This window comes from Oncorhynchus clarkii, chromosome 4 (assembly GCF_045791955.1).
Source record: "Oncorhynchus clarkii lewisi isolate Uvic-CL-2024 chromosome 4, UVic_Ocla_1.0, whole genome shotgun sequence".
In the NCBI taxonomy this organism is placed as follows: Eukaryota; Metazoa; Chordata; class Actinopteri; order Salmoniformes; family Salmonidae; genus Oncorhynchus; species Oncorhynchus clarkii.
The window spans coordinates 91439071-91451635 of NC_092150.1; the positions used below are offsets into that span (position 1 = coordinate 91439071).

At 46.0% G+C, this 12565-nt stretch overlaps 1 protein-coding gene across 1 annotated transcript; it reads right to left on the reverse strand.

Annotated features, from left to right (window-relative positions):
* Positions 1-6180: 6180 nt before the first annotated feature.
* Positions 6181-8342, reverse strand: LOC139407912 (transcription factor 21). Its single transcript, XM_071151790.1, has 2 exons — positions 7746-8342; positions 6181-6910 (listed from the first exon to the last, which is right to left on the reverse strand). Exons 1-2 carry the CDS (start codon positions 8187-8189, stop codon positions 6821-6823), a joined length of 534 nt encoding a protein of 177 aa, XP_071007891.1. The 5' UTR covers positions 8190-8342; the 3' UTR covers positions 6181-6820.
* Positions 8343-12565: the final 4223 nt, after the last annotated feature.

The following is a 12565-nucleotide window of genomic DNA, read 5'->3' on the forward strand; positions in this document are numbered from 1 at the left end:
AGGCGCACACCTGTCACCATCATTACACACACCTGTCACCATCATTACACACACCTGTCACCATCATTACACACACCTGTCACCATCATTACACACACCTGTCACTATCATTACACACACCTGTCACCATCGTAACACACACCTGTCACCATCGTAACACACACCTGTCACCATAATTACACACACCTGTCACCATCATTACACACACCTGTCACCATCATTACACACACCTGTCACCATCGTAACGAGTAATTGCGCATTATAACACTCACCTGGACTCCATCACCTCCTTGATTACCTGCCCTTTTCATTTCACTTGTCATTGTGTCTGTTTCTGTTCCATGTTGGCTGCTTGTGTTACGTGTTTGTTTCATTTTTATTAATTAAACGTTTTCACTTCCTGAACGTACTTCCCGACTCTCAGCGCACATCATTACAGTTGGGGAGGAATGTGGCATTCTGGGTGATTTGTGATGTTTTATTTGTGCTTCCCATTGTGTTTTTTTGTATTTTAACGTATATATATATATTTTGTGTATAATGTATATATTTATGTTGTCTGTGTATATACTGGGCACATTTGTAAAAGAGACCTACTGTCTCTTTTACAAATCTTTCACCTGTCCTTGGGATTGTCTCCACCCCCCTCCAGGTGTCGCCCATCTTCCCCATGATCCCCAGTGTATTTATACCTGTGTTCTCTGTTTGTCTGTTGCCAGTTCGTCTTGTTTGTCAACCAGCGTTTTTGTTCTCAGCTCCGGATTTTTCCAGTCTTTCCTTTTTTTCACTCCAGGTTTTGATCCTTGCCTGTTCTGACTCTGAGCCCGCCTGCCTGACCACTCTGCCTGTTCTGACTCTGAGCCCGCCTGCCTGACCACTCTGCCTGCCCCTGACCCTGAGCCTGCCTGACCACTCTGCCTGCCCCTGACCCTGAGCCCGCCTGCCTGACCACTCTGCCTGTTCTGACCCTGAGCCCGCCTGCCTGACCACTCTGCCTGCCCCTGACCCTGAGCCCGCCTGGCTGACCACTCTGCCTGTTCTGACTCTGAGCCCGCCTGCCTGACCACTCTGCCTGCCCATGACCCTGAGCCTGCCTGACCACTCTGCCTGCCCCTGACCCTGAGCCCGCCTGCCTGACCACTCTGCCTGTTCTAACCCTGAGCCCGCCTGCCTGACCACTCTGCCTGCCCCTGACCCTGAGCCTGTCTGACCACTCTGCCTGACCCTGACCCTGACCCTGAGCCCGCCTGCCTGACCACTCTGCCTGCCCCTGACCCTGAGCCTGCCTGACCACTCTGCCTGCCCCTGACCCTGAGCCTGCCTGACCACTCTGCCTGCCCCTGAACCTGAGCCTGCCTGCCTGACCACTCTGCCTGCCCCTGACCCTGAGCCTGCCTGACTACTCTGCCTAACCCTGACCCTGAGCCTGCCTGACCACTCTGCCTGCCCCTGACCCTGAGCCTGCCTGACCACTCTGCCTGCCCCTGACCCTGAACCTGACCCTGACCCTGACCCTGAGCCTGAGCCTGAGCCTGAGCCTGCCCCTGCCCCTGCCCCTGACTCTGACCCTGACCATGACCCTGAGCCTGAGCCTGAGCCTGCCTGCCTGACCACTCTGCCTGCCCCTGAGCCTGCCTGACCACTCTGCCTGCCCCTGACCCTGAGCCTGCCTGACCACTATGCCTGCCCCTGACCCTGAGCCTGCCTGACCACTCTGCCTGCCCCTGACCCTGAGCCTGCCTGACCCCTCTGCTTGCCCCTGACCCTGAGCCTGTCTGACCACTCTGCCTGCCCCTGACCCTGAGCCTGCCTGACCACTCTGCCTGCCTCTGACCCTGACCCTGACCCTGAGCCTGAGCCTGAGCCTGAGCCTGAGCCTGCCCCTGCCCCTGAGCCTGAGCCTGAGCTTGAGCCTGCCTGCCTGACCATTCTGCCTGCCCCTGACCCTGAGCCCTCCTGCCTGACCACTCTGCCTGCCCCTGACCCTGAGCCCGCCTGCCTGACCACTCTGCCTGCCCCTGACCCTGAGCCTGCCTGACCACTCTGCCTGCCCCTGACCCTGAGCCCGCCTGCCTGACCACTCTGCCTGCCCCTGACCCTGAGCCCGTCTGCCTGACCACTCTGCCTGCCCCTGCCCCTGACCCTAAGCCCGCCTGCCTGACCACTCTGCCTGCCCCAGACCCTGACCCTGAGCCTGAGCCTGCCTGGCCACTCTGCCTGCCCCTGACCCTGAGCCTGTCTGCCTGACCACTCTGCCTGCCCCTGCCCCTGATCCTGACCCTGAGCCCGCCTGCCTGACCACTCTGCCTGCCCCTGACCCTGACCCTGAGCCTGAGCCTGCCTGACCACTCTGCCTGCCCCTGACCCTGCCCCTGACCCTGACCCTGACCCTGACCCTGTCTGCTGTCCGGTACCGTTGTCCCACCTCTGGTTTACTGACCCCTGACTGACCCTGAGCCTGTCTGCTGTCCGGTACCGTTGTCCCACCTCTGGTTTACTGACCCCTGCCTGACCCTGACCCTGTCTGCTGTCTGGTACCGTTGTCCCACCTCTGGTTTACTGACCACTCTGCCTGCCCCTGACCCTGACCCTGAGCCTGAGCCTGCCTGACCACTCTGCCTGCCCCTGACCCTGCCCCTGACCCTGACCCTGACCCTGACCCTGTCTGCTGTCCGGTACCGTTGTCCCACCTCTGGTTTACTGACCACTCTGCCTGCCCCTGACCCTGTCTGCTGTCCGGTACCGTTGTCCCACCTCTGGTTTACTGACCCCTGACTGACCCTGAGCCTGTCTGCTGTCCGGTACCGTTGTCCCACCTCTGGTTTACTGACCCCTGCCTGACCCTGACCCTGTCTGCTGTCCTGTCCCGTTGTCCCACCTCTGGTTTACTGACCACTCTGCCTGCCCCTGACCCTGTCTGCTGTCCGGTACCGTTGTCCCTGTTGTCATTATGGGGTATTGTGTTTAGATTTATGACGGGGGGAGAAAAAAAAGTAAATTTAGAATAAGGCTGTAACGTAACAAAATGTGGAAAAAGTCAAGGGGTCTGAGTACTTTCCGAATGCACTGTATTAAATGTAGCTTTGCATATTTACATTTACCATGTTAAATCTTCCCCTGAGTCCAGGTTGACCGCTGGAACATCTAAAATAAAACGATTTTTCCCTTTCTCTCTCTTTGTTTTCTCCGTTTGGGCAGTGGTCCAACAAAACAATTAGCTAGAGCAGCCGCTCAGCGCATGGGAATCCCGAACGCAGGCCCCTGCTATCTTACTAATGACCTACCTCCTCTCCTCCTCCCCCTCTCCTCCTCCCCTGCTCCATCTCTCTCTCAGGACCGAGTGGGCAGCTCCTCCGTGCAGCTGCGGCCTGAGTGTGAGTCCGCCAAGTTTATTTTCTACCCGGTGGTCCTGTAGGGGAGGGGGGAGGGAGTGGAGTGCCACAAGCCCTGGTAAAAAAGTAGTGCACTATGAAGGGAATAGGGTGCTATAGGGCTCTGGTCTAAAGTAGTGCACTATATAGGGAATAGGGCTCTGGTCTAAAGTAGTGCACTATGAAGGGAATAGGGTTCCATAGGGCTCTGGGCTAAAGTAGTGCACTATATAGGGAATAGGGCTCTGGTCTAAAGTAGTGCACTATGAAGGGAACAGGGTTCTATAGGGCTCTGGTCTAAAGTAGTGCACTATATAGGGAATAGGGCTCTGGTCTAAAGTAGTGCACTATGAAGGGAATAGGGTTCTATAGGGCTCTGGTCTAAAGTAGTGCACTATATAGGGAATGGGGTTCCATTTGGGACACACACCAGTGTCTTCAGAAAGTATTCACACCCCTTGACTTTGTCCACATTTTGTTTTGTTACAGCCTGAATTTAAAATGTATAAAAAATATATATTTATTTTTTTACACACAATAACCCCATAATGTCAAAGTGGAATCACGTTTTTAAACATTTTTTTTACAGATAAATTTTAAAAAAAGAAAATCTGAAATATCTTGAGTCAATAATAAGTATACGACCAGAAGTAAGGAGTTAAAATGTACTGAACAAGTTACATAATGAACACTCACACTGTGTTCAATAATAGTGTTTAACTTGAGTTTTAGATCTCTTTAAACCTCACACATACAAGTATCTGTCTTTCAGTCAAGCAGTGAATTTCAAGCAGAGATTTAAATGACAAAGACCAGGGAGATTTTCCAATTCCTCGCAAAGTAGAGCACTTATTGGTGGATGGGTAAAAATACAACTAAAACTGACGTTGAATATCCATTTGAGTGTCGTGAAGTATTTAATTAAACGTTGGATGGTGTATAAATACACCCCAGTCACTTCAAATATGAAGGATTCCTTTTTAACTCAGTCGACAAAGAGGGATTTCACCATGAAGCCAACGGTGATTTTAAACCAGTTGCAGATTTAAATGGCTGTGATAGGAGAAAACTGAGGATGGATCAACAACATTGTAGTTACTCCACAATACTAATCTAAATGACAGAGTGAAAAGGATGAAGCCTGTAAATAATACACATTTTCCAAAACATGCTTCCTGTTTGCAACTAGGCACTAAAGTGATACTGCAGAATATGTGGTAAAGAATTACAGGTTTTGTCCTGAATACAAAGATCTATGTTTGGGGCGAATCCAACATAACACATCACTGAGTCTTCATATGTTCAAGCATGGTGGTGGCTGCATCATGTTATGGGTATGCTTGTCATCAGTAGGGACTCAGGAGTTTTTTTTTTAGGATAAAATAGAAAAGGAATAGAGCTTAGCACTCACAAAGTCCCAGAATAAAAACCTGGTTCAGTCTGCTATCCACCAGACAAATCCATGTTTCAGCAGGACAATAATCTAAAACTCAAGCTCAAATATACATTAAAACGAAATTGAATGTTCCTGAGTGTTACGGTTTTGATTTAAGTCGGCTTGAAAATCTCTGACAAGACTTCAAAATGGCCGTCTAGAAATGATCAACAACCAACTTGACAGAACTTGAAGAATTTAAAAAAGAATAATGGGTAAACATTGTACAATCCAGGCGTGCAAAGCTCTTTCGAGACTTACCCAGAGACACTGTAAGCTGTAATCACTGACAAAAGTGATTTTAACATGTATTGACTCAGGCGATTTAATAATTGTCTAATCCAAATATATTTGTGTTTTTATTTTCCAATATTAAAAAAATACATGTAAAAAATATATATATTCCATTTTGACATTACATAATATTTTTTAGTCAATTGTTGACAACAAAATAATATTACAGTTTAAATCTATTTTAATTCCACTTTGTAACACAACAAAATGTCTAAAAAGTATAATTGATGTGAATACTTTCGGCAGGCAACTGTATACAATCTGTCCCAGCGAGGCTATGTGTGGGTCATCCCGCCTGTGGATCGCTACAATAACATGACACTAATAGATGGATGTGGGGGCTTGTTATTACACCATGCTCTTCTCTTCTCTCCTCTCCTCTCCTCTTGTCTTCTCTTTCCACTCCTCTCCTCTCCTCTCCTCTCCTCTCCTCTCCTCTCCTCTCCTCTCCTCTCCTCTCCTCTCCTCTCCTATAATAATCTCTGAGTTTGCAGCTGTTGAACAATGTAGCTGCATAGTGACAAGGAGCTGTGTGTGTGTGTGTGTGTGTGTGTGTGTGTGTGTGTGTGTCTGTGTGTGTGTGTCTGTGTCTGTGCCTGTGTGTGTGTGTGTGTGTGTGTGTGTGTGTGTGTGTGTGTGTGTGTGTGTGTGTGTGTGTGTGTGTGTGTGTGTGTGTGTGTGTGTGTGTGTGTGTGTGTGTGTGTGTGTGTGCTGCATAGTGACACCGGGCTGTCCCAGACCGGGTTTATCCTCCCTGCCTAACGCGCCAGGGTGAGCTGCTAGCTGCATAAATATCTGTCTTCCGTGTGTAAACAGTACTGTCATTAACCCGCGTGAATTAAACAAGGCGTCTGCAACCTGATTAAGCGCCGCGCGCACATTTTACTACTTTCAAAAAGGTTGACCTTCCAACCTACATACCTATTCTCTTGCGACGCTTTTACCGATATTTATTCACGTCACAAGGAAGAAAACCACCGTGGAATAATTGTATAAATGAAACACAGGCCCTAACCAAGGCGCAAACCATATATTTATATATTTTTTTAACGAGATAGTCTAGTAGGCTTTATCCAATGTTTACTTTAGGAGATAGAGGAAAACAAATAAACCTGGACCTGTGGACACTTAGATTTTTTTTCTCACCCGGTGCTCGTTTCTAGAGTTTTGTGCTGTGATTTTGAGGGATCGGTAATAACCAGGGGTTATTGGGTTAGCAGGAAAATAGCCTTATAGCCTACAGTAACAACAAAACAGTGCCATGTAGAATTTAAATTCCTCTTAGTCCAACTTCAACACAATGCACATTGGGGAAGAAAATGATGCGATGAATACATTTTATTCGTATAAAATCTGGCTATTCAGATAGGATATTGAGACATGTTTCGTGTGCACTTCCAACGCGGTGACTGACAACATCACCTGTAAAACAAATACTCGTGTGACAAAGTTTGTTTTTTTTAAGCATTTTTAAGATTATAAAAACGTATACAAAACACAATATGTCCTCGAACCAGCAAAGGCAACATGTGAACACTTTAAATATAAAATCAGCTTCTCTGTATCGGAACGCGTGAGAGAGCGTGCGCTCTCCCGGTATTCCCACTCATTATTTGGTTTAGGAGAGATGACGTGCATTTCTGTCCATCTGAAAAATTCCAAAAAATGTATCATGTCCATCCCTTGACGGTTAATGTTCATGTCATGTCCATCCGTTACATCATGAGGCGGTTGTTCCACACAACCGGGTGGTGTTGAGCATCTCTTTCAAATCATTCTCCGGTTTCCCGGCGACCATGAAGGGCCACGTCTGGAGAGAGAGAAAGAGAGGAAATCACAAATCAACTCACCGCGTATTACAACAACAATGTTATAACACTATTAAAAAATGCCAAATGTATTTATTTAACACACAATAGCGTTTTTTCAAACCTCATCCTCATTAGCCTATCCATTTTTAGACTGGGTCAAGAAATCAACTTCACACAAAACATAAGGTTTATTTTTTATCCTTTACATCTTTCAAGTTAAACCTAACTTGTAAACATCATAATAATAGGCGTAATTGAATAAATAAATAAATATATATATAATATATATGTTTTCCTCTACCTACTGAACCTATAACATGGATATGCTAATGATGAAGTGTTTAAAACAACACGGAACAACCATTAAAAAACAGAAGCCTTGTTGGGGAAATTATGAATTGGGGTAATAGTATTGATCAGTTATTGTGTGAATGATATAGTCCATACAAAGGGGCTATTGGGTTAACAATAAACACCCATAATCCGTTATAGGACCATCCAAACAGAGTGATGGCCATACAGAAAGAATTCTCCGATTCACGACGAGAATTTCGGATCACTTTTAATTGTATCAAGCTCGACTATTAGTAGACTTTCTGTCTCTCTGAGACTCTTTATGTTATGTCAACGCTCGGGGAGTTTCTCCTGGCCACTGTGTTAGTTAAATTAGCTTCTGCTCTGAAAGCTCTTTGGGGTTTAAGTTGAATAACCTATCTCTATAGCGCTTTGCGAAAATTGATGATATAAACAAGGGTTAGGACTAGATTTAATTAAAATAATTAAAACGAGGGTATAAAATAAATGTGATTGATTTTAATTTGAGGTGTCTCTCACCAGGTTCACCGGGTGGATAAATCCGTTCTCGTATTTGTCGTTGGCGAGGATCTGCCGTAGATGGGCTATGTAGCTCGAGGCGAGGCGAAGTGTGTCCAGTTTGGAGAGCTTGGTGTCCGGCGGGACCCACGGTAAAGTCGTCTTCAAACGGGAAAACGCTTTGGATAGCACGCGCATCCTTGCCCTCTCCCGTGCGTTGGCCGCGTTCCTCTGCGGCTGCTTGCCGCCCCCATCGTGCGCCACGCCGTTCAGCGCGGTTTTCCTACCGGACCCTGTTTTCCGTTTCTTTCCCCGGGCAGTTTTGTCGTTGCCCAAGCCGCCTTCGCAGTTCGAACTCTCCCCGGTGCTCTCGTTCGACGTACCGGAGTCTTTACCGGAGGAGCCGAACTTCAGGATCCCGTCCAGGAGCTCGTCGTCAACGTCGCTAAGCGACCCGGTAGACATGGTCGGTTTTTGTCGGTTGGGGAGCGCGTCCTCAGCAGAACATGTGTGACACGGGACGGACCGTCGAGGACGGATTAGAGACTGAGGTGAGCGAGCTCCCCGGTGTGTCTTCCTACTCCTCGAGACCCAGGCTGTTCATGAAGCGGAATTACGGACCGGAGGATGTGGAGTTAACTGTAAGCATGCGCCCTTACGAAACTGACCATTTATCTCTGTGACCGGGGGGCGTAACCGCGAGGCTAGGCGAGTCACGGCGGAAGGGAGGACCGGTCCCATGAGTGATGGATGAACAATTCCACACAGTTCAAAACACACAGTTTTACAAGTGGATGCTATAGTCCTAGTGTATTAGCTGAACACGTAATAATGAGTTAGTTTTGGACAGTTCTTAGAAACCGCCGACGGCAAGAAGCAAATATGTCTTTTTTTTCTATCCGTGTAAAAACACCGGACAAAGACCCGTGCTGCAGATTTGAACATACGACCCACTGCAGCCGATACACGAGACTGCATCAACACGTGTTCTTTATAGTTCAATACTCATACCTTACCGATGACTTGCTATTTCAGCACCAAGAGATATAAACTTCCCAGAATGATATCACTGAACCGTATCCATTGGGATGTTTAATACAATATATTTCGCTGATAGCCTAACCGTGGGCCTACATTATTATGATTTTTAACTATGAAATAATGAACTAATGAGTAGAAATATAGCATACTTTTAGGCTATAGTCTCTACGTGAATGCTATTCAACGAAACACAGTATATATTTTTTTGTGACCTAAGACATTTTTAAAATGCTTCGGCTGTTTATAAAATAAATATCCACTGCAATATGGATCTACTGTGGACCATAAATTAATCTAGAAATTGTTAAAAAAAATATTCGATGCATGTTACATCATCATTAATTATTGTCTTATTTCCCGCTTACTTTAAAATAGGAAAATAGGCCATTTCGATAACCCTGAATTGAAATTAAAAGTTTGCTAACTTTGAATGTATTATTATTATTATTATTATTAGTATTATTATTATAATTATTAGACTATACAAGTAGCCAATTGCTACATTTAAGATCATATGCCTGCATTATGGACAACGATGCACGGTTTCTAAATGTCCCTTGCCCTACAGCAGGTGTTTTCTGCTTACTGATCATATATGTAGTCTACATTACATTCCACAACAGCGTTACATGTACTCTAATAGATTGATAATAGATAATAATGTCAGATTATGAATGCGTCCGAGCCCTGGTTCAAAGTAGTGCCGGGAATCGGGCGGCATTTCATCCACCGATTTTAGGGAGAACCTCGCGACTTTTCATCACCACTGACTGAGAAAGAAGAACAAGGACAGGGAGGTCTCGTGGGGGAGGGGGGTGGGAGCGGGGGGGGGGGGGGGGGGGGGGGGTCTCAGATGGCGCGCGCTGGCGCCTTCTGTCCCTTGGATGTAATAGATACCGGGGGATCCCCGGAACCCACGAATCCCTGTTCGGCCTCAGACATCATTCCACACCGATTCCCCCCAAAAATCCTCTACCGATGGAGACAAAACAACAGGCATTATGGGCCGCCGGATAAGTGGGGGACTAAGAGCATGTGGAGTCGAACTTAAACCAGACTAATGATGGGTAGAACTCAACGTGCAGGAAGGCTGCGATCTCAGGCATCATTCACTGTCCATTCTTCATGAACTGAAGTCTCTCATCCTCTCAACATATCTATATTTATTAATACTGTTGCAATTTTTTTGTTGTTGCTGTTGTTGATTTTGTTCAAGGATTTTGTTGAAATTGTGTGTGTGTGTGTGTGTGTGTGTGTGTGTGTGTGTGTTTGCGTGGATCCGTGTGTGTTACAGCAGAGGTGTGTGTATGAGGAAAAGTGGTGTGTCTCTAGGGATTTGACCTCTAACCCCTGTGTTCCGCTGTGACCTCTGACCTCTAACCCCGGTCTTCCACTGTGCAACCAAACAGCTCCACCATGTAACCTCTGAGATATGTAAACACATAACAACCCGCTAAACTATAAAAACACACACTATAGACAATGATTGCCATCCCAAATGACACCCTAACCTCTGTACACAGTGCACTACTTTTGACCAGGGCCCATAGGACACTAAGTAGGGAATGTGGTGCCATTTGGAATGTAGTTATTCAGTTGAAGATGATGATGGAGAGAAGGGGATAAAGAACAGTTGGTAGAAAAGAGGAGCAGGGAAGGATACAGGAAGCAGGAGAGAAGAAGAGACAAGGAAAGAGGGAGTTGAGAGAGAGAGAAGAAGAGACAAGGAAAGAGGGAGTTGAGAGAGAAGAAGAAGAGACAAGGAAAGAGGGAGTTGAGAGAGAGAAGAAGAGAAAAGAAAAGAGGGAGTTGAGAGAGAAGAAGAGAAAAGGAAAGAGGGAGAGAAGAAGAAGAGACAAGGAAAGAGGGAGTTGAGAGAGAAGAAGAAGAGACAAGGAAAGAGGGAGTTGAGAGAGAAGAAGAAAAGACAAGGAAAGAGGGAGTTGAGAGAGAAGAAGAAGAGACAAGGAAAGAGGGAGTTGAGAGAGAAGAAGAAGAGACAAGGAAAGAGGGAGTTGAGAGAGAAGAAGAAGAGACAAGGAAAGAGGGAGTTGAGAGAGAGAAGAGAGAAAAGAAAAGAGAGTTGAGAAGAAGAAAAGAGACAAGGAAAGGGAGTTGAGAGAGAGAAGAAGAGAAAAGAAAAGAGGGAGTTGAGAGAGAAGAAGAAGAGACAAGGAAAGAGGGAGTTGAGAGAGAAGAAGAAGAGAAAAGGAAAGAGGGAGTTGAGAGAGAGAGAAGAAGAAAAGAAAAGAGGGAGTTGAGAGAGAAGAAGAGACAAGAAAAGAGGGAGTTGAGAGAGAGAAGAAGAAGCCGTGAAAGAGAGGAAAGAGAGGATCAGGAAGGCCAAAGAGAAAAGAGCGGTGAGGGAAAGAGAGAGGGAGAGAGATAGAAAGAGAAAGGGGGGATACCTAGTCAGTTGTACAGCTGAATGCATTCAACTGAAATGTGTCTTTCTGCATTTAATCCAACCCTTCTGAATCAGAGAGGTGGGGGGGGGGGGGGGGCTGCCATTATCGACATCCACCCGGGCACCCTGAGAACAGTGGGTTAGATAGATAGATAGATAGATAGAGAGATAGAGAGATAGATAGATAGATAGATAGATAGATAGATAGATAGATAGATAGATAGATAGATAGATAGATAGATAGATAGAGAGATAGAGAGATAGATAGATAGATCGACAGTGAGAGACAGAGCCGAGACAGAGCCGAGAGAGAGCAGAGAGAGAGAGGGATGGTAGGGAGGAGAGAGAGAGAGAGAGAGAGAGAGAGAGAGAGAGAGGGATGGTAAGAGGGGGAGAGAGAGAGGGGTAAAGATGGAGGGAGTGGGAATGAGGGAGAGAGTCATAGAGCGAGAGCGAGGAAGGAATGTCTGGTGGGTGGGCTGAAAATCTCTGTGTTGAATAATAGAGTTAGTTAGATTGATGATCACCTCTGAGTTAGATACATCCACCGGGACAGACTGAAATAGCAGTCATGTAGTGTGTGTGTGTGGCGAGAGGTGGATTGCAATTTAATTTCCTTATATCTAATGTGCACTCACTGTATTGAGTTATGAAAATATACCGTAATATGTTATTTTAGTTGTATTATTATGGATCAGCTTTAATACTGCAGATCGTTTGTAGCTTCCATCAATATAATTGTCTGCATCCTTTTCAATCCTCCCATAGAGTTTTTTTGTAAATAGACAGTATCAGTCAAAAGTTTGGACACATCTACTCATTCAAGGGTTTTTCTTTCTTTTTTTTACTATGTTCTACATTGTAGAGTAACAGTGAAGACATCAAAACTATGAAATAACACCTATGGAATCATGCAGTGACCAAAAAAAAAGTGTTAAACAAATCAAAACATATTTTATATTGTAGATTCTTCAATGTAGCCACCCTTTGCCTTGATGACATCTTTGCACCCTCTTGGCATTCTCTCAACCAGCTTCATGTATAAAACATTCTATTCTATATTTCAAATAGAAAATATACTTTGATTTGTTCAACACTTTGGTTACTACATGATTCCATGTGTTATTTCATAGTTTTGATGTCTTCACTATTATTCTACACACACTACTCAGAGTGCTTCTTGCAGCTATCAAATAGATAAACCCAGAGGACAAATAAATAAATAAACCTTCTAGAGTGTGTGTGTGTGTGTGTGCGTGCGTGCGTGGGTGTGTGTGTGTGTGTGTGTGTGCGTGCGTGCGCGTGCGTGCGTGTGTGTGAGCGTGCGTGCGTGGGTGTGTGTGTGGGTGTGTGCGTGCGTGTGTGGGTGTGCGTGCGTGCGTGCGTGTGTGTG